The sequence below is a fragment of the Amblyraja radiata genome, chromosome 15, assembly GCF_010909765.2.
Source record: "Amblyraja radiata isolate CabotCenter1 chromosome 15, sAmbRad1.1.pri, whole genome shotgun sequence".
NCBI classification, from domain to species: Eukaryota; Metazoa; Chordata; class Chondrichthyes; order Rajiformes; family Rajidae; genus Amblyraja; species Amblyraja radiata.
Window position 1 is genome coordinate 9605045 of NC_045970.1, and position 23486 is coordinate 9628530.

Consider the following 23486-nt stretch of genomic DNA (forward strand, 5'->3'; position numbering starts at 1 on the left):
AGGATTGAAGCCTGGTGGCAGGAGCTGTGAGGCATCTGCAATTCCTGCTGCACTAATACCTGTCGCCCTACTGCCCTCCCAGCTTCAGTCATGTCCTTGTCTGGAACTTCAGCACCAAGCCTCATGCAATGCCAGAATATATGGTGGGGGGTGGGATCAGGTAGCCAACTGCCCGACCAAACCGATCAAACCATAATTACCTCATCGTGTGTCATAAAGATTTACAGCACCTTTGACTGCAGGAGGCACTAGCATTGTTGCTGTAAGTTGATATATGCTATAGAGACTCTGCAGGTAATGCCCTCTCATTTAAAGTTAATGGCTTCAGTGTGAACTCACTGAGCTTTGCATGATATTGCATGTCCTTTGGCTTGACTCCATTATCTGAAGCATGGACCAACACTGCCATATTCATACAGTTCAGATTACATTCCCTGCATACTTGCTTCTCTAAAGAAGAAAAAGTTCCATTCAAAAATGGATAAATTAAATTATATGTAGACAAAAATGCTGGAGAAACTCAGCGGGTGAGGCAGCATCTATGTCTGAAGAACGGTTTCGACCCGAAACGTTGCCTATTTCCTTCCCTGAGTCTGAAGAAGGGTTTCGACCCAAAACGTTGCCTATTTCCTTCGCTCCATAGCTGCTGCCTCACCCGCTGAGTGTCTCCATTATTTTTGTCTGCCTTCAATTTTCCAGCATCTGCAGTTCCTTCTTGAAAATTAAATTATATGAATGGTTTACTGAAAAGGGTCCCTCACTGGAAATCTATTATTGGCATAAGACCTGGTACCACTCAGACTAATATACTATGATGAATTTACTAGAAATTTCTGAATTTGTTGAAGTAAACAAGAATTCTTGAATCATAAATCAGTACCCATAAAGTTAACCTACCAACCTTATTATTTGTGCTATTTATTTTTAGTGTGGGGGGCACGGTGGTGCAGCGGCAGAGTTGCTGCCTTACAGCACCAGAGACCTGGCTTGTCCGTTGTTTGTACGTTCTCCCAGTGACCTGCGTGGGTTTTCCTCGAGAGCTCTAGTTTTCTCCCACACTTCAAAGACGTGCAGGTTTGTAGGTTAATTGGCTTGGTAAAAATTGTATCTTGTCCCTAGTGTGTGTAGGATAGCATTAATGTGATGGAATCGCTGGTCAGCATGGACTCGGTGGGCCGAAGAGCCTGTTTCCGTGCTGTATGTCAGTACTAAACTAAAGTGTGAGACTCTGGCAGCTGGGATGTATTGATTAGCTATTTTGGATGCATAACATAAAGATTTGTACTTTCTTCTTTCTGCCTTAACTGTGGTTTAACTTCCAAGGTAGCTATGTATCAATGTGTAACAAAGCTATCTAATCCTCAGGGTTCTTGTACTATGAAGATATCCTACAAGCTGTAAGAAAAGCAGAAGCTGAAGCAGTGGTTCAAATAATCGGAGATATTGTCAATCAATGTACTCCTGATGCCAAGGTGACTTTAACAGGAGGATTTAGAAGGTGGGTAAAATGGAGAAAATCTATCATGTTCTAACATTATTTTAATATGTACTGTGGTTAAGAATGCTACTTCCAGCTGTTGAAAGTCATTTGTATGAAGATGGAACAAGGAAGCTGAGAGTCATTTGAAAGGACAGTGTTTCTCATGTACTTGTGTTATCACCTTCCCCATAGCCAACGATGGACCATTGTGGGCTCAAACTTGCATTGGTCATCTGGCTGGCTTTGATTTGTTCTTTTCATATTTTTCATTCTTTTGTCCTTTGTACCTTTTCGTACCTCTAGTTTCCCTCTCCCCCGACCCTCAGTCTGAAGAAGGGTCTCGACCCGAAAAGTCACCTTTTCCTTTTCTCCAGAGATGCTGCCTGTCCCACTGAAGTATTCCAGCATTTTGTGTCTATCTTTGGTATAAACCAGCATCTGCAGTTCCTTCCTACCCTGATTGATCATGTAATTGCCTGTTTGTTGATGTGCATTCTGAAATAATGATTGAATTTTATTATTTTTCAAGTGTTTTAAGAGTATTATTTGTTCTGATTTGCTTCTTATTTTTGGAATGTATATTTGAATGCCACATTTTAATTTCAGCAGCTGGCTGTTTTGCATTCTTAGGAATAATTAGGAACCTCAGTGACACTGAGGACATTTCAGGTCATGTGTAAAGTCTGAACTAGGCAGAGGAGATCAGCTGCTCTGATGTTTCTGGATATTCTGGGTGGTGGACTCATCCACCTATTGTGACCTGGAATTTGCTCTGATATTTCTGAGTCTTGGTATCATCCATTAATGACCAGAGATTCTGGGTCAAATCCAGGAATTTCCCATGTACATCCTTTGGATTGGAGATGCTTTGCAGTAAGATGTGATGCCTTTCATTGGTATCATGCTTGTACACTGTATGCAGACCCATAACTACATAGCATTATTGTCTTTCATAAATGGGCCAAATGTTCCTGTCCATATCATTTTAAAAACTACTTTTCATATTATACACAACTGGATAATTTCCAAAAACCACACAAAGTGCTGGAGTAATTTAGCAGGTCAGTCAGCATCCCCGGAGAACATGGGGAGAAGAAGGGTCCCGACCCGAAACATCACCTCTCCATGTTCTCCAGAGATGCTGCCTGACCCGTTGAGTTACTCCAGTACTGTGTCTTTTTTTGTAAACCAGCATCTGCCTACAAGCATCTGCTTACATCTGTTTATAAGAATGATCCCAAGAATGAGTAGGTTAACCTATGATGAGTGTTTGTCGGCATTGGGCCTGTACTCGCTTGGGTTTAGAAGAATGAGGGGGAACCTCATTGAAACGTACAGAAAAGTGAAAGGCTTGGTTAGAGTGGATGTGGAGAGGATGTTTCCATTAGTGGAAGAGTTTAGGACTAGAGGTCATAGCTTCAGAATTAAAGGATGTTATTTTAGGAAGGAGATGAGGAGAAATTTATTTAGTGACAGGGTGGTGAATCTGTGGAATTCTTTGCCACAGAAGGCTGTGGAGGCCAAGTCAGTGGACATTTTTAACGCAGAGATAGATAGATTCTTGATTAGAACTTCATTGTTATTGTACAATTTACAGTGTAACAGAGTTTTATGTTTTACACTGCGTAAATAATCATAATCATAATCATAACAGTAATTTATTAGCCAAGTATGTTTTGCAACATATACAAGGAATTTGATTTGCCATACAGTCACATCAATAAAGAGCAACAAGACACCCAAATACATTTTTAACATGAACATCCACCACAGCGGAACATCCACCACAAATGGAAAAAATATTCAGGCTTTCATAGCTTAAACTTTACATTAATTAAAATACATCAGCATTTAAATTCATCACATTTCATACATTAAATAATTCCCTTTACTTCTGAGCATATGTTGATTTATTTTTGAGAGGAGGTTTCCCATGTTTTTAGTGAGCCCAGTATGTCAGGGTTGTAGATATAAGCAAAATGCATCAAGGTAAATAATGCAACACTTGGATATTGGATCATATTTCTAGTTTATAATGATGTGAATTACATAGTAGATTTATGTTAACACTACCATTTGGATCCAGCACCAAGCAGTGATATCATATAAAATGACCGGCACTGTTATTAATGCAGTTTATTGAAAGCTTCACTATTAATCATCAATAGTACAACATTTCACCTTCATTTACATTATACAATGAAAGGAGTTAAAAGGGTCATGCAGCGGTTGGTATTCCTGTTTCAACAGCTTCAGGGATCAGATGCAGACTGCAAGGAAATATCCCTGTAACTGTGTTTGGCTTCCTCTGGGTGCTCCGGTTTCATCCCATATTCCAAAGGTTGATATATTTGGTTACTACGGATTATGTTTTGGTATAGATCAGTAAAAAAGAGGTACTGATGGGGGTGTGGGATGGAATATGTTTCAAGGCTACAGGGAAATAAGGAAGGGAGGGGAGGTGGAGGGTGGAACAGATTGACTTTCTCTGCTGAAAGCTAGCATGGACACAACGGGCGTTATGGCCTCATTTGTGTCGCAGCGAATACATTGAAACTGTTGAAATATTAGCAGGTATCCCAGGGAATTCTGTCTAGACCAATGCTTCAGTGAAAGCAATCATGAACTGGCAGCACCAAATTAAATAACCTCATCCTTTTGAGAGGTGAGAAGATCTGTACCATGTAGGTAAGCACCAGAACATCTGCACAACACATTTTTAATGTACAAAGACCAACAAAAGAGGAAGAGTCCCGACCCAGAATGTGACCTATCCATTTTCTCCAGAGATGTTATCTGACCCATTGAGTTACTCCAACATTTTGTGTCTATCCGACTAAAAAGGCATTGTTTTGGTATGTGATATTGTTTTAAATTCCGACCATCTTCACTCTCTTGGCTCACTGACCTGGACCTTTTCTTTCTCCTCCTTCTCTTCTTTCACCATCACAAATCCTCCCTCTCCTAAGCACAAAGAGGAAGGATGTAAATATAAAAGAAATATGAAATTGTATTCCAGAAAGAATCATTCCTTGGCTGGAAGATGTAAATAATTGACAATACCTTGATTTCTGTTCACAGCGTTTTCAGTAGTTTAGGACTTGTGATTCTATCACTTTAGCGTCATGGGTAAATAACACGAGGCAGAGTCTTACACGATGAATACGATGAAGAATTTGCTGGTTAATTTACATCACTATTTCTATCATGGATTGTGTGTATTCTTTAAGAACTGTAACTGAAACAACTAGATACTTAGAGACATAGAGAGATGCAGCGTGGAAACAGGCCCTTCGGCCCAGCTTGCGCACACCAGCCAACACGTCCCAGCTACACTAGTCCAACCTTCCCGTTTTTGGTCCATATCCCTCCAAACTTGTCCTATCCATGTACCTCTCTAACTGTTTCTTAAATGTTGGGATAGTCCCAGCTGCAACTACCTCCTCTGGTAGCTTGTTCCACCCACTGAGTGAAAAAATTACCCCACAGATTCCTATTAAATCTTTTCCCCTTCACCTTAAACCTATGTCCTCTGGTCCTCGATTCATCTACTCTGGGCAAGAGACTCTGCATCTCCCTGATCTATTCCTCTCAACATATTATACACCTCCATAAGATCACCCCTCATCCTCCTGTGTTCCAAGAAATAGTCCCAGCCTACTCAACCTCTCCCTATAGCTCAGACCCTTTAGACCTGGCAACATCCTCGTACATTATCTCTGTACCCTTTCCAGTTTGACAACATCTTTCCTAGAACACGGTGCCCAGAAATGAACACTATACTCTAAACGCGGCCTCACCAACGTCTTATACAACTGCAACATGGCCTCCCAGCAGATGCTAGTTTAAACCGAAGATAGACACAAAATGCTGGAGTAACTCAGCGGGTCAGGCAACATTTAAAGAATGGGTGATATTTCGGGTCGAGACCCTTCTTCAGACCTTCCTGAATTTTACCGATTCTCATCAGTTTATTTTTCTCCTCCTTGCAAAGTTTTCAGCTCCAGCTGTTTAAGGCACGGATCATATGGTAAAATAACTCCCTAAATTGAATGAGAATATCCTTAAAACATTTATGAGTAAAATTCCCTTTGACAATAAGAGTTTGTTGATGCTGCCTTCAAAATGGTGTGTGTGGGTGTGGGTGTGTGCACAGTTTTGCTGCTGACAGTATAATGTAGAACAACACCTATAGTGGGTCTGAAATGAAGTGGGGCACTGCTGACTAATGAGGCCTGGCAAAGGCTACAGGCACAGAACAACAGCATCTATGAAAAGACTCATGGAATTAGCAGGATCATTATTTTTCATGCCAGTGGGCATTTTGGAGCAGTACCTCAGATGGCTGAGCTCACCAGCAGCACCTTAGCAAATAGCCTTTCAGAATCCTCATTATCTGCTGCATGCTGCAAAACTTTGTTATCCCAAGACCTCAACTCAAGGCCATATCAGAATGGAAGTGCAGAGCAAGAGGATGCAGCTGTGGTTACACATAGGAAGCCAGGAGAATTAATGTACCACCACTCAACCTGATGCATTCAATTTACTGTAAGTTCCCCTTTAAACAACAGTGAGCAACTCAGAAAGAGTAGGCAGAAAATCATAGTTCCCTTGGTGCATCCCCGTTTTGTCCCTAATACACAGAAGCATGCATACATATGTTACTCAACAGTGCTTCCTCCTCAGTATTTTGTAACATGTAATTCCCAATCTGTGGGCAGCCAGTGGAAAGAGTATATGTGTTGTCATGCTTCAAGGTTTAAGTGAGAACTGGCTGTAATTCAAGAGGGAAATTAAATACTGAAAACATTGCAGCTGGAACAAAGGAGTGAGCTTGTGTGTGAATTCTTGAAACGGGTTGGAGAATGGAAAGTTTCTGTATTCGGAATATGTGAAACAATGGTATCTTTGGAGAGGAGGAGGAATCAACAGCAAAGTTTCCTACAGCACCACAGTTATTCCCGGAGCTGAAAGCACCAGGATCCATTAGAAATGTGTAGGCAGGGACTGCAGATGCTGGTTTAAACCGAATATAAACACAAAAAGCTGGAGTAACTCAGCGGGACAGGCAGCATCTCTCGAGAGAAGGAAGGCATAGGTGACGTTTTGGGTCAAGACCCTTCTTTAGTCCGAAGAAGGGCCTCAATCCTTCTCTCCAGAGATGCTGCCTGCCCCACTGAGTTACTCCAGCTTTTTCTGTCTATCTTAGGATCCATTAGATGCTGGATCAGGAATGATAGGGATATGTTGCCTTGGCAACCAGTACAATTTCTAGCACCTCATAGACTGCCACAAAAAGTTTAATGAGGTCACAATATTGACTAAAGTAAATGGAGACTCGGTTCTGTGTTCACAGCCTGAGTGACTGATCAGAGCATGATTCAGTCTCTTGCATGTTGTACTAATAACTGTCTGACAATCATTTTGTATGATGTGTGCAACTGATATAAATTCACATCATAAACATTCACGTCTTGGCCAGCTAGAAACATCAGTGCAACGCATAGTAATTGCTAACTCATTTTATGATTTATTCCAGAAAGAGAGAAAATTGAAATTATTTTGAATGTATTATCTGAGTCACCATCTTTTTTTAAATCTATTAATATGTGCAGAAGTCACAGAACAGCTGTGGGGTGTGTAGATCCAGAAAAGGTTGGAAAGTATAGTTCTGCATAAGCATCCCTCACATGCACATGGACACAATCAACAGCAGACGTTCCAGTCATCAGAGACAAGAAACCACTTTGAGCCATGACTTACAGAAGAGCAGAATATATAGGGAGCAGTCAGCAGACTTTTCCAACAACAATGAACTAACTTTTATGAGCAGTTTGTGGATGTTTCAGAACATTGTTGTATCTGAAATTATATCAATAGTACCTGGGTGGTACAGAGGCACAGCTGGTAGAGATGCCACCTCGCATTGCCAGAGACCTGGTTTCCATCCTGACCTTGGTGCTGTCTGTGCGGAGTATGCATGTTGTTCCTGTGACTGTGTGGGATTCCAGGCACTCCAGTTACCTCCCACAAGCCAAGGATGTGTGGGTTTGTAGGTTAATTGGCCTCTGTATATTGGCCTGACGTGTGGGGAGTGGATGAGAAAGTCTGATAACAGAGAAGTGTTAACCCTAACAGGTTGATCGATAGTGGACCTGGTGGGCCAAAGGACCTGTTTCCATGCTGTATCTCTAAAACTAAAAAAATAAAATTTCTATTGATTAAAAATAATAACACTGGATGAACTGGAAGTCTGAAATAAAAATAGAACATGCTGGAAATACCCAGCATCTGAGGAGAGAAAAAACACAGTTAACATTTCAAGTTGATGACCTTTTGAGTTGTGACAAAAGGTTTTCATTCTAAAATTCAAATTCCATTACTCACAACACAATGTTACCTGACCTGCTGAGTATTTCCAGCACTGTCAACATTTACAAAAAACACATTGCTGGAGGAACGCAGCAGGTCAGGCAAGAAAATGGACAGACATTTTTTTGAGAATGAGAGTCAGGGGAAAGGGAAACGAGGGATATAGACGGTGATGTAGAGAAATATAGAACAAATAAATGAAATATATACAAAAATGTAACAATGATAAAAGAAACAGGCCATTGTTGTTCGCTGTGTACAAGGTGAGAACGAGTACAGACAATCAGACTCCCGGTTGGTAAACACATTCATTCCCTTTCCCAATCCCACACTGACCTTTCTGTCCTAGGCCTCCTCCATAGTCCATTGCCAAATGAAAATTGGAGGAACAGCATCTCTTATTTTTCGCTTGGGCAGCTTAGAGCCCAGTGGTATGATTCTTGATTTCTCTAACTTCAAGTAACCCTTGCATCCCCTCTCTCTCTGTCCCTCCCCCACCAAGGTTGTGCCAGCTTCAAAGTCGTCTTATTGCGTCTCATTGGCAGAAAAGTCAGTGTGGGAATGGGAGGGGCTATTAAAGTGTTTGGCAACTGATTGACTGCATCCGTCTTCACCTAGTTACACAGCTAACAATGGCCTATTTCCTTCATCATCCTCACTTTTTTGCATATCTTTCAGTCATTTGTTCTATTTCTCTGCATCATCACCTATATCTCACGTTTCCCTTTGCCCTGACTCTCAGTCTGAAGAAGGGTCTCAACCCGAAATGTCACCTTTTCCGTTTCTTCAGAGATGCTGTCTGACCCGCTGAGTTACTCCAGCTTTTTGTGTCTATCTTCGGTTTAAACCAGCATCTGCAGTTCCTTCCTACAGACGACGTTTTGAGTCGGACCCTTCTTCAGCCTGATAAAATAGAGGTAGAAAGATGTGTGGGGAGGGGTTGGGGGAATATCTGTCAAGTGATAGGTGATAGGTGAATCCAGATAAGGAAAGGTAGATTGGTAGATGCATCACATGGGACAGAGAGGGACAGAGATGGTAACCAAGGCTGCAGGTGATAAGTAGTGAAGACACAAGGGTGCAGATGGTGGAATCTGACAAAAAAGAACGATGATGAGTGACATGTAGAACCAGAGGCACTTTTAATATTTGTATTGTATTTGAATCTGAATGTACAAAATAAGACTATTTATAAAAGAAAAATGTCAATTTCACAGTAACTTGATTAAGTTGAACAAATGTTTGGTCAATTGTGCCCGTGATGGTCTTGATTGCAGATAACACCATGTTATCTCATGAAGCCAGTGTGAGGTGGTCCATTTGGCAGTCATTTCCAGTGCATACTCAATGCATCTAAAGGACTTGAAGGATGGGTGTTACGCTCTCTCATCTTCTGAGAATATTCTACAGATGCACCACAGAAAAGATCCTATCGTGATGCATCATAGCTTGGTTTGGTAACAGTTCTGCCCCACCCTACAAAAAATTGCAGAGATTTGTGGATGTTGGTTAGACCTTCACATAAACCAGCCTCCCCACCGTTAACTCCAGCTCCTTTTTTCACCTCGGCCATTCGCTCTTCTCCCATTTCCCATTGGGTAGAAGCTACAAAAAGTTGAAAGCACAAACATCTTCTTCCCCACTATTATCAGATTCATGAACAGTCCTCCCATCAGCTGGGGTGTAGTCCCGATCTTCCAACCTACCAAGTTGTTGACCTTGGACTTTTCCTCTGTAACTGTAATGCTTTAATTGCTGTGACCCCATATTCTACACTCAGGCATTTTCCTCCTTGCAGGACCTGTTGTACTTGTGCTTGGTAGACAAAAAATGTAGACAAAAAATGCTGGTGAAACTCAGCGGGTGAGGCAGCATCTATGGAGAGAAGAAATAGGCGACGCTTCGGGTCGAGACCCTTCTTCAGACTGATGTCGGGGGCATGGCTTGATTATACTTTGATTTGACTGCATGGCACACAAACAAAGTTTTTCACTATATTTTGGTACATGTACCAATAATAAACCCATTCCAATAACAGTATTGTACTTCAGTGTTACATTTTAAAAGTTCAGTTTGGTTCAGTTTAGTTTATTGTCACGTGTTACAAGGTACAGTGAAAAGCTTTTGTTGCATGCTGGGAAGAAGCTGTCCCTGAATCTGGATGTGTGCCTTTTCACACTTCTATACCTTTTGCCTGATGGGAGAGGGGAGAAGCCAGGGTGTGACTCGTCCTTGATTATGCTGCTGGCCTGGCCGAGGCAGCGTGAGGTATAAATGGAGTCAATGGAAGGGAGGTACACAAAAATGCTGGAGAAACTCAGCGGGTGCAGCAACATCTATGGAGTGAAGGAAATAGGTGACGTTTTGGGCCGAAACCCTTCTTCAGACTGATAGGGGGTGGCGGGGAGAAGGAAGGAAAAAGGAGGAGGAGGAGCCCGAGGGCTGGGGGATGGGAGGAGACACCCCGAGGGCTGAGGAAGGGGAGGAGACAGCAAGGGCTAACAAAATTGGGAGAATTCAATGTTCAATGGAAGGGAGGTTGGTTTGTGTGATGGTCTGGGCTGCGTCCACAATTCACTGCAATTTCTTGCGTTCTTGGATGGAGCTGTTCCCAAACCAAGCTGCGATGCATCCTGATAAAATGGTTTCTATGGGGCATCTGTAAAGGCTGGTGAGAGTTGTTGGGGACATACCAAACTTCCTAAGCCTTCAAACAAGTAGAGGCATTGATGTGCTTTCATGGTCGCTGCTTCAATATGGATGGTCCACAAGAAGTTGCTGGTGATATTGACTCCTAGGAATTTGAAGCTTTCGACCATCTCTACTTCATCACTGTCAATGCAAACTGGGGCATGTGCACCGCTTCACTTCCTGAAGTCGATCACTGTCTCCCTTGTCTTGCTGACATTGTGAGAAAGGTTGTTGTCTCAACACCAGGACACGAGGTTCTCGATCTCCTTCCTGTACTCCGTCTCATCATTATTTGATATCCGGCCCACAATGGTGGTGTCATCTGTGAATTTGTAGATTGCATTAGATTTGTACCTGGCTGCACAGTGATGGGTGTACAAGGAGTAAAGAAGGGAGCTGAGAACGCATCCTTGCAGTGCACTAGTGGATTATTGTGGAGGATGATTTGTCATCTAACCTCACTGATTGGGGTCTGTTGGTCAGGAAGTCGAGGATCCAGTTGCAGAGATGAGAGCTGACCCATGAGTTTGTTAATGAGTATGGTATAATGGTATTAAATGCAGAGCTGTAGTCTGTGAATAAAGAGCTGTAGTCTCTGAAGTATGTGCCTCTCTTCTTCAGGTGTTCCAGGGATGAATGTAGAGTATGTGCCTCTCTTCTTCAGGTGTTCCAGGGATGAATGTAGAGACAGGGCGAAGGCATTGTCCGTGGACCTGTTGTGGTGGTAGGTGAACTGCAGTGGGTCATGGGCACTGGGTAGACTGGATTTAATGTGTTCCATAACCAGCCTCTGAAAACATTTCATGATGGTGGATGTCAAAGCCACTGGATGGTCATTGTTTAGGCACGAGTTCTTGCTTTTCTTCGGCATTGGGATGATTGTGGTCTTCTTGAAGCAGGTGGGTACCTCCGAACGGAGTAGGGAGAAATTAAAGTAGCAATGTAACAACATTTTGAGATTTTAAAAATCAACTGCAATTTATCCCATCAGAGAATGCATAAAAAGAAGTTTAATTTGGCACCTAATTCACTTTCATATCTTCAGTATTAAACAAGATATGGCCATTTTCATAATCTTGTTCCCTTTTGCTTTTCCCTTGACGCCGTACGTCACGCGCGAACTTCCCGCGGACTTCGCTTGAACTTCACATCACTCGACCTCCGCGTGGCCCCCACTTCCGGTTTGGTAGCGCTCACCGCATGCAGGTGCATGCTGGTGGGACCGGCCCTGTACGGTGATCACTCGACCTCCGCGCCGTCCCCGCTTCCGGTTTGGTTGCGCTTGCCGCATGCAGTCGCATGCTCATGGGACAGGCCCTTAAGTATCCAAATAACAAACTATTCCCATTCACACAAGAATTCACAATATAACATGATTTTTAAATCTCACTGTCATGAACATATGCCAGATGGAAGGGATTTAATGTTTAATTCCCATAAACAAATCTAGAAACTTCCACTTTCAAAATAATCAAAATTATTATTTTTTGCACAATAAATGTGGCTCAAGCTGTTGTGTATATTTCGTATAAAAATATTGATTATGGATGGACTATTCACAAAATATAGACGATTTAGATGCTCTTATGACATGATTGTCCAATAAAAAGAGAATTTTAATCATCTTGCGTGATAAATAAACTGTATTGTATTGTATTGTATTGTATTGTATTGTTGTATTGAGTGGGTGTTTCTGGAACGCGATCAATTGGAATGTTGCGGTTGCGGTGAATTTGACCCCCATATCGGCAAGAAAGACACTGCCGGTTCGTATGGGGCCCAAATCACATTTTCGCAACGTAAAATTAGATTAAAGCCACCCCAAGAAGCAAGATTATATGTAAAATAGACGACTTACCCTTTCTTTTGTCCTCATATTGCGATCCGTGACGCTGCAGGCGTTGAGGGCTTTTGAAGTCGCATTTTAAACTATTAAATTCTACAACGATTAAAAATAAAACGGGGAAGTCCGATCGATTTTTCTTCATCGACTCGCAGCCCGAGACAATCTCGCTCTGATAAGCGATACAAACATACATTTTAATCCCCCCACCCCCCCCTAAAGGCACCAAAGTCGCGCACACGGCCAGTGGCAGAACTGCAGCGCCGCTGAATGTAGGTTTTGTAACATCGCTAATTAAAGATGTCCGCCAATACTCCCACTAACTGGTCTGCGCAGCTGCTAAGCACACGACCAGGAACTCTGCCTGGGACAGTTGCTTTCCGTGGGTTTTCCCTCAGGAAGGTCAATCTAACCTTTGCTACAGTCACCCTGGGGAGAGGCCCACTGGAATCTGAAACACAGAAACATAGAAAATAGGTGCAGGAGTAGGCCATTCGGCACTTCGAGCCTGCACCGCCATTCAATATGATCATGGCTGATCATCCAACTCAGTATCCTGTACCTGCCTTCTCTCCATACCCCCTGATCCCTTTAGCCACATGGGCCACATCTAACTCCCTCTTAAATATAGCCAATGAATTGGCCTCAACTACCTTCTGTGTAAGAGAATTCCAGAGATTCACCACTCTCTGTGTGAAAAATGTTTTCCTCATCTCGGTCCTAAAAGATTTCCCCCTTATCCTTAAGCTGTGACCCCTTGTCCTGGACTTCCCCAACATCGGGAGCAATCTTCCTGCATCTAGCCTGTCCAACCCCTTAAGAATTTTGTAAGTTTCTATAAGATCCCCCCTCAATCTTCTGAATTCTAGCGAGTACAAGCCGAGTCTATCCAGTCTTTCTTCATATGAAAGTCCTGACATCCCAGTAATCAGTCTGGTGAACCTTCTCTGTACTCCCTTTATGGCAAGAATGTATTTCCTCAGATTAGGAGACCAAAACTGTACGCAATACTCCAGGTGTGGTCTCACCAAGACCCTGTACAACTGCAGTAGAACCTCCCTGCTCCAATACTCAAATCCTTTTGCTATGAATGTTAACATACCATTCGCTTTCTTCACTGCCTGCTGCACCTGCATGCCTACTTTTAATGACTGGTGTACCATGACACCCAGGTCTCGTTGCATCTCCCCTTTTCCTAATCGGCCACCATTCAGATAATAGTCTACTTTCCTGTTTTTGCCGCCAAAGTGGATAACCTCACATTTATCCACATTATACTGCATCTGCCATGCATTTGCCCACTCACCCAGCCTATCCAAGTCACCTTGCAGCCTCCAAGCATCCTCCTCACAGCTAACACTGCCCCCCAGCTTCGTGTCATCCGCAAACTTGGAGATGTTGCATTCAATTCCCTCGTCCAAGTCAGGGCCAGGTGTCACCACCCTGTTGGCCTTCTGCTCAAAGCGAGCTTAGAAAGCATTCATTTCATCAGGGAGGGTTGCACCATCACCGATAATGTTGCCTGACCTTGCTTTGCAGCCAGTTATAGTATTCAGACCTTGCCACATTCTCCATGTGTCCGAGTGATCATACTGGGATTCAAGTCTGACCTGGTATTGTTTCTTGGCATCCTTGATGGCTTTGTGGAGATCATTGCGGGCCTTCTTGTACTTCTCGGGATCGTTTGACTTGTGTGCAGCGGACGTGGGCCTTGACTTGTGAATGTACCCCGCGGTTCATATATTGTTTCCGGTTGGGGAACACTCGGATTGACTTTGTCGGACCACAGTCTTCCACGCACTTGCTGATGAAGACAGTCGCGGCAGTGGCGTAATCATTCTGGTTAGCTGCGGAATCCCTGAATATGGACCAGTCCACTGGCTCAAAGCAGTTGCGTAAGATGTCATCCATGTCCGTTGACCAGCATTTCACAACTCTCTGTACCGGATCCTCCTGCTTCAATTATTGTTTGTAGGCAGGGAGTCTCGGCATTCCAATGATATGTAGTGACAGATGAATGGCCACCTATTCTCTACCCCAGTATAATATAGTGACAGACCAGTGCCGGCCTGCATTGTACTCCTGTGTTGCACTGTTACAGACAGTCCACCAGTCTGTGGCAGTTCACTGGTCCACCAGTGCAGTAATCGAGAGATGTACTATGGGTAGACAAAAATGCTGGAGAAACTCAGCGGGTGAGGCAGCATTTGGCAAGATCCTTCGATTTTTCCAGCAAATGCAGTTCATTCTTAAACAGAGATGTACTGTGATTATTTTGTGTCCAGTATTTTGGTGCTGTACAATGACAGACATTAGATGTATCCCGAGGACATGTCCCAGATTTAGAAACATAGAAACATAGAAAATAGGTGGAGGAGTAGGCCATTCGGCCCTTCGAGCCAGCACCACCATTCAATATGATCATGGCTGATCATCCAAAATCAGTACCCCGTTCCTGCTTTCTTCCCATATCCACTGATTTCATTAGCCCTAAGAGCTATATTTAACTCTCTCTTGAAAACATACAGTCAATTGGCCTCCACTGCCTTCTGTGGCAGAGAATTCCACAGATTCACAACTCTCTGGGTGAAAAAGTTTATCCTCATCTCGGTTCTAAATGGCCTACCCCTTATTCTTAAACTGTGACTCCCTGGTTCTGGAATCCTCCAACATGGGGAACATTTTTCCTGCATCTAGCCTCTCCAATCCCATAAGAATTTTAAATGTTTCTATAAGATCCCCTCTCCTCTAAATTGCAATGAATATACTGTATACTGTCTATATATGGCAGTTCCACCATCCCAGGAATTAACCTGGTGAACCTACGCTGCACTGCCTCCCTGGATTTGGCTGGACCTCAAGAAAATCGGCATTGTGAGGGCCCAAGGGACTCAATCCCAACATTGTGTGGGCCCAGGAAACCCAGACCTGGCATCAGATCACCCCTAAAACCCAGTCTCAATGTTGTGTAGGACCTGGGGATTCATTTTCAATATTGGGTGGGCCTTAGGCACAAATTCAACATTGGGTGGGCTTTGGAGTCCCAGTACCAGTATAGATAGGGCCTCGAGGACGTGGACCCAACATTGGGTGTGAGCTGGGGAGCCAGTATGAACGTTGACCAGGGTCCAGCAATCCCAGCCAGGCAACCTGTCCAAATATTGGATGAGTCCTAGGTCTGAAGAAAGGTCTTGACCCGAAATGTCACCCATTCCTTCTCTCCAGAGATGCTGCCTGTCCCGCTGAGTTACTCCAGCATTTTGTGTCTACCTTCGATTTAAACCAGCATCAGCAGTTCTTTCCTACACAATGACTCTGAACTGCATCTGCCACAGTGACTCAAGCTCAGCTTGGGATTGGCACCTGGAACTCAGTCCTGATATCCGTTAGGCTCGGGAGTCTAATCTCAGCATAGTGAGGTAGTGGGGGACTGTGCAGAGGCAAATACTTCCCATGATCTTTGAGCTGCTGTTCCCATCAAGCTCCTACTATTCATCCCCTGGCAAGGGGCTTTGGGGCGAACTAAATGATCATGGCACTTGCTGTTCCTTTTAAGGGTTTGTGATCGCCTTGTGAATTCCAAGTTCCATGGCTTCTTTTGCTTTGATGGGAACATCGCTTTTCTGTATCAGTGTACTACTGGATGTCCACCTTTCCTTTGCCTATCTCAGTTATCCATTCTACTGAAGACAGACCCAAAATGCTGGAGTAACTCAGCGGGACAGCCAGCATCTCTGGAGAGAAGGAATAGGTGACATTTCTGAATTAGGGCCTCAACCCAAATTTTACCCACTCCTTCTCTCCAGTGATGCTGCCTGTCCCACTGGGTTACTCCAGCATTTTGTATATATTTTTGGTGTAAACCAGCATCTGCTGTTCAAAGTCATTGTTTACAAGAGCACTTTTTTTTTTTTTTTTTTGGGGGGGATTTTTTAAAATCAAAAAATGTATTCAATTATTTAAAAAATAATATTTACACTACAATAAAACAAGCCAGAGCCCACCACCATAATACAATACAAACATATATCCATAGTAAACTATTGTACAATTATGATACAATCCTTGTTGAGGATACATTCTACATCCTGCGGAGCCCAGCGGTCGCGGAACTCCCTCAGGGTGCCTGTGGACAGGGCGTATTACCTTTCTAACCGTACCCGGGCACGGACGTATCCCCGGAAAAGGGGCAGGCAGCCGGCTCGGGTAGAGCCCTCTACCGCCTGGCGCCGTGACTCGCGGATGGTCAGCTTGGCCAGGCCCAGGAGCAACCCAACCAGGACATCTTCAGCCCTACCCTCTCCCCTACGCACAGGGTGTCCAAAGATGAGGATGGTGGGTGAAAAATGCAGCCAGAAGGCAAGGAGCAGCCCCTTTAGATATTCAAACAGTGGCTGCAGCCTCACGCACTCCATGTACACGTGGTACACAGACTTTTCCAGCCCGCAAACATGGCAGAAGGCTGGCGAGTCTGTGAACCGTGAGAGAAACAGGTTGCAGGGAACACCTCGGTACAATACCCTCCACCCCAGGTCCCCAATGTAGAGGGGGAGAATCCCTGCATAGAGGGACCCCCACCGGGGGCCCCCCTCGTGACCGGAAGGCAACTTGGTGTCTGGACGGTGGACCAGGGCGAGGAAGTGCAGGGTGTGGAGGAGGAGCCCGTACAGGACACGCCTCCCTGCATCTCGGAGGGAGACGAATGGTGTCGAGGAAAGGCGGCTCGAGTTGTGTGGGACCGGCTCCCGGGATGGATTACGGCGCCTGGGTCCGACGAATACTTCCGGCTGAGTGGGGGCTTGCTCAACCACAAGTACTCCACACGTTTGAGCCCCCCCCCGACACCCAGTGGGGCGGGACAAGGGCCGGCTGCTCTCACGCCCGGGCCGTCACCCTCCGCCGATTGAGGGGGGGCCCGGTCAACATCAACCAGGTTCCAGACTCTCAACAAGTCCCTGTAGAAGCCGGGCATCCCCATCAGGACCACATGGCTGATGCCCACCATCGGGATCCGCGTACCTCCTTGAAGGCAGCGGCTCCGTTGGAAAAAGTGCGTTGCCAGCACGTGCCACCTGGGAGGATGCCCTGAGTACAGGTATCTCTGCAAGGTCCTGAGGCGGAGAGCCGCCAACTTGGTGCGAATGCACACCAGCGACTGACCGCCCTCCTCGATCGGGAGACTCAGGACCGCTGCAGAGACCCAGTGCTTTCCGTTGCCCCAGAAGAAGTCCACCAACTTCTTCTGGATGATCCCAGCAAAGGTGGGTGATGGGAACAATGTGGTCAATCTGTACCAGAGCATGGAGGCCACGAGTTGGTTAATGCCCAACACCCTGCCCCGGTAGGAAAGCACTCTGAGGAGACCCGCCCAGCGCCCCAGCCGGGTGACGACTTTCACCTCCAGCTCCTGCCAGTTTACCAGCCAGGTCTCTGCACCGGGCCTCAGGTAGACTCCCAGGTAGAGGAGGTGCGTGGTACTCCACGTAAAAGACCTCATCGCCTCCGGGAGGGAGTCCACCTGCCAGGGACCCACCAAGAGTCCAGACCATTTCCCCCAGTTGATCCTGGCAGAGGAGGCGGCGAGAAGATTCGTTGGCACTCACGCATCCTCTGCAGGCCAACGGGGGCGGTGACCATGAGGAGCACGATATCGGCGTAGACCGAGAGGACCACCTCCATGACCGGCTCGCGTAGAACCATGCCCGTCAACTTCCTCCGAAGCAGACTAAGGAATGGCTCCACGCAGATGGCGTACAGTTGGCCAGACATGGGGCATCCCTGACGTAGTCCTCTGTGGAAGGGAATGGGGGGCGTCAAGGATCCATTGACTTTCACGAGGCACTCTGCAGTGGCGTATAAAAGTCGGATCCGGGACACAAAGTGCGATCCGAACCCAAACGCCCGCAGAGTCCTCAACAGATACTCGTGATCCACCCTGTCAAAAGCCTTCTCCTGGTCAAGGGAGAGAAAGGCAGTGGGCACACTGGTCTCCTGAGCCAGGTAGACCAGGTCCATGACCAGATGGATATTGTCCTGGATGGACCGGCCCGGGACTGTGTAAGACTAGTCAGGGTGGATCACTTGAGCCAGCATTGGGCCCAGGCAGTTTGCCATTGTCTTGGCAAAGACCTTGTAGTCAGTACAGAGGAGGGAGACTGGGCCCCAGTTTTTTAGACGGCGGAGATCGCCCTTCTTGGGCAGAAGGACCACGACAGCCCTTCGCCAAGTCAGGGGTATCTCTCCGGTCGCCAGGCTCTCCCTCAGTACCACGGTGTAGTCCTCCCCAAGGATCCCCCAGAAAGTGCGGAGCAACTCTGCTGTCAGTCCGTCCAGGCCAGGGGATTTGCCCAGTTCATCCAGTGTCAGGGGGGCATCCAGACGCTCGGCACCCTCTGGGTCGACCGTGGCTAGACCTTCTGCACTCGTCCCCGCCGGAGCTATCTGGTGAGAACAAGGTCCCATAAAAGGAACGAACTGCTGCGTTAATGTCCTCTGGTTCAGTGACGGAGGAGTCAGGACAAGAGCACTTGGTGGGTGATGCTATAACACTCATTCAATTGTCAAAACTGATGGGTTAGTAATCAATAGACGATAGACTATAGACAATAGGTGCAAGAGTAGGCCATTTGGCCCTTCGATGTGATCATGGCTAATCATCGTCAATCAGTACCCCATTCCTGCCTTCTCCCCATATCCCCTGACTCTGCTATCTTTAAGAGCCCTATCGGCCACATACTGTATGAATAGGGTGGTGGTTTGCCATGTTCGTTCACCTGCATATACACATGGCCATGTTAAACCAGACCATTGATAGTACATTAAGTGCTGGAGCAACTTGGTGGGTCAGGCACCAACTCTGGAGGACATGGATACTGTAGGTGATGTTTTGGGCATGCACCTTCTTCAGTCTAAAAAACGTTACTGACCGAAACCTTTACCTATCCATGTTCTCGAGAGATGCTGCCTGAACTTCTGAGTTACTCCAGCACATTGTGTTTTCTTTGTGTGCAAACCCGCGACTGCCGTTCCTTCTGTCTCAACTGATAGTACATTTCTGAAACTTGCCGGGAAAGCACATTAGTAAACTGGGTTCTTCAATGCGTTTCGGCCCGAAACGTTGCCTAATTTTTTCATTCCCTGCTGCACCCGCTGAGTTTCTCCAGCATTTTTGTCTACCCTGTGTTCTTCAATAAACCTGTTCCCAGCTTATGATTTACCATTCCCCTTTAACAAGTTGAAAATGTGTTTAAATATACGAATAATCAAACAAACTATCATTTATTGACTGCCATTCACACTCAGTGTGTACCAAAATACATTAAGAAATTATGCATTTCTGAATCTGATTTACTGTTGGAATGTAGAAACTACAGCAGCCAATTTACAGACTTCAATTGCCCATAATTAACAGCTCATCCAAAAGATGGATGCAAACCCACAGTGCAGCACCAGAGTGTCAGCACATATCCTGCGCTTGTTGCTGGAGTGGGACATTGATCAACATTTTTCTTCAGTCAGATGGGAAAATCGGACCCCAATGAGCCATGGCTGAAACTAAAGCGTTGCCAAAAATGGAAATAAAGTGACTTTGGGACATTATGTTGTGCTGGTGGAGATTTTCCAGTGTCTGCACTCAGGCAGGAAGAGTGCAGATCAAAATGCCTGAAGCATGTTTGTATGATTGTTCAGGAATTAGGGAAGAAAGACAAGATTCTGAGCAGCATGTTTCGGCAGAATCCGAATATCTCCAAGGTGGGACATACGGATAATTAGTATTCTGAGGAAATATCATCAACATAATTTAATCTAGCGGTAAAATGAGAAGAAACAGTAATTTGTGGTTTCTCTGGTTATTCATGCAATGTTTTTTTGCAAAAACATAACAGATGCTGGAGACAATAATCTACCTGTTGAAGATGGACACACAATTGCTGGAGTAACTCCCTGTCTAACTCCCTTTAATTATTAACTATTACAAGTAAGTAGATTTGTTTGAATGATATTCCCAGTTGACATTAAGCATTGCAACACCAGACCCATGCCTGATTCACTTTAAACATCCCAGATATGTACAGTTTAAGGAAAACTAGTTTTCAAAATATTCAAAATATCAAAAATAGCAGGAATGGACATTCATAATGGAAATCCTGCTGGGATTTCAGTTGGAAATGTAAAATTCATTATTATTCCAAAAGCAATTCTAATTACAAAATTGTTGGTTGAAACGTCTTTTTATGTTATCATGGAAATAAACATAACTCCTATGATTGTCAACAAACATCACAAACCACATTTGCATCCCATTAGAATGCAAAAGGATGCCTTCAGTGGGAAACTGAAAATCCATAATAACTCTGCCAGACTATCTGTATGAGGTCCACATGGGATTGCTTTTTAATTAGAAGATACTATGACATTGTTTGGCTTCAGTCATAATCAAGAAATGATTACAACAGTTTCTACATATATGAGTACAGAAATACTACCATAATATGCTTCCACAATGACAACCTTAATGAAAAGATAAACGTCAGTAATTGGCAATTTACATCTATCTAACATACAAATGTCAAATGTCAACCAAAGTTCTGCAATTAACAATAGAAAACAGTGCCAAAGACTTAGCAGATCAGACAGCATTTGTGGAGAGAGAAGTAATGGTTCAGGTCTTTCGAAAGTTGATCAGAACTGGGAACTGTTGGAGCTGCAGAGTATTGCTTTTATTTTGATTTCTATCATCTGTAGTATTTTACTTCTGGTTTGAAACAACTCGTAAGACTTAATAATGGTCATAAAACAGCTTTTTATAATTTTTGAATATCGAAAATTTACAACAGAAAAATGATACCTAATTATACAAAGGTATTTAAAAACAAACATTGGTAAACCTGCATACCAAACACCCTTGCTACTGTTCTGCATATTTATGCCAACAAATACCTACTGAGCTTGGGTAGATTTTCAACACAAAATGCTGGAGTAGCTCAGGCAGCATCTCTGGAGAGAAGTAATGGGTGACGTTTTGAGTCGAGACCCTTCTCAGTTCCTTCCTGCATGGGTAGATTTTAACGGTTATAGATCATTAGGTATATTGCGATCAGCATGTTTATGCAGGATGCCAAAATAAAATTAATCAATCCACCAAGAGTGAATAATTATGGTGTGAAACTTTTGACACCATTGAAGATAATCTGGACAATTTGTGACAACGATAGAATGTCGTATAAAATACAGTGTCATATATTGAAGATGTTTATCGGCTGACATTTAATATGCAAGGACATCAATCTTAAAGTAAGCCAGACATTTCAGTTCTTTCAGAAAACATATTCAATATTTATTGAAGAGTCATATGGCAGCAAAAAATGGAATTAATGAATGTAACTAGTTATCATAATATGCAAAAGTCATGAGCAGGACCACATAGCCTAGCATCATAGACATCAGGATCAAATAGAATCTCTAGTAATTGCTATCTTTCTGGTTCTGTGAAAGAGACAACAGGGAATATGTTATGCTTTGCTGCCAAATCCGCAAGCAGGGCTGTAACTACAATTCCACTTTGCGGCAAAAAATGTGTTTGCTGTGTAAAAAAAAAATCCTGAATTGCATATTGTGAAAGCACTTAATGAGGTCTAAAAATACCTCATGGCAGTGTGGTGTTACAGAAGGAAAGTCGGTCGGATTTAAGGTTAAACCCAAGAATCTCTCGTAAGCAGCAGTTATGATCTCAGTGTTGCTGCCGGGGAAAGTGGCAGCAACACAGAATACAGCCTCATAAGAAAGGAGAGACGGTCGGTCTAGTCTGAGAGCAATTTTATGGAGGTCGAGAGTTTATAATCCTGCTGGGATTTCAGTTGGAGGAAGACTTCTAGTTAGCAAAGGAGAAAGAAAGAAAAATGCTTTAAAAATATGAATGCTTATAAAACTAAGTTTAGTTTAGAGATACAGTGTGGAAACAGACCCTTCGGCCCAACGAGTCCTCACACTGACCGCGATCCCCGCACATTAACACTACCCTACACACATTAGGGACAATTTACACTTATACCAGGCCAATTAACCTACAAACCTGCACGTCTTTGGAGGAAATCGAAGATCCCGGTGAAAACCCACAAAGGTCGCGGGGAGGACGTATAAACTCTGTACAGACAGCACCCGTAGTCAGGATTGAACCCGTGTCTCTGGCACCATAAGGCAGTAGCTCTACCGCGACACCACCATACCGCCCTAATCACAGTTATCGAAATATTTACTAATGATATGTTATAAAAACGAGTTTTTCTTGTACACAACAGAAATATTCCTAATAGGGAATATTTAGTTTGTAAGGTAATCGTTTAGTTGAACAAATAATAATACTGTTAAGCAAGCCAAATGCTTACTGAAGGCATTTGGAAAGTAAATGCCAGACAAATATGCAAAGTCTATTTAAATGTTGATAGACTTTTGCATTTTAATTACTTCTGAGAGCAATTTCATCTACTCAATTGGATTTCAGTTTGATTCATAAAAAATAAACGATCTACTGACCAGAAATGAATCCATTTGACCTTTAGTAAGTCAAAACTAACTTCCAATGATTGGAATAGAAAAAAAAACATGAAAAGATTCTATTAAGATTGAAAGCCTTTTCAGAGAACACAACATGATGTTATGCGGAAAGAATTTTAAATATTTTAAAGGCAAGTTGTTGATAAAATATTTACCAAGACTGAACTTTGGAACTGTTGGAAAAGAAATTGCTGCAGACAAGGAAGTAGTTTAATAATTTCAAAGGTTTGGTAACGATAAGAGTGATTCATAATAAATCTCTGCAAAGCAGGGGCTAAATTGGAACTGCACCTTCAGACTATTTAAAGAATGCATTCTATTATTTTTTTCTGACCATGCTGAGTTGCAACTGTTCATTATTTTGACCCCACCTTCATCCGACAGCCTTTTTCTAAACAAGCTCTAATTTAACGTTTAAAATTGCTTTCATCACAAGAGTTCTTACTGGGAACCAAACACCAGGTATAGCAACTGAAATTGGCAAACACAGGCCCTTTGGCCCAACTTTCCCACACTGGCCAACATGTCCCAGCTAACGCTAGTCCC

At 43.9% G+C, this 23486-nt stretch overlaps 1 protein-coding gene across 1 annotated transcript in view; it reads left to right on the forward strand.

The window, feature by feature from the left end:
• The window catches only part of dntt (DNA nucleotidylexotransferase), a 367455-nt gene that overhangs the window by 111647 nt on the left and 232322 nt on the right, over positions 1 to 23486 (forward strand). Inside the window, exon 7 of the mRNA XM_033033629.1 lies at positions 1366 to 1498. Within this exon, the coding sequence (XP_032889520.1) occupies positions 1366 to 1498 (133 nt within the window). The remainder of the gene's footprint in view (positions 1 to 1365; positions 1499 to 23486) is intronic.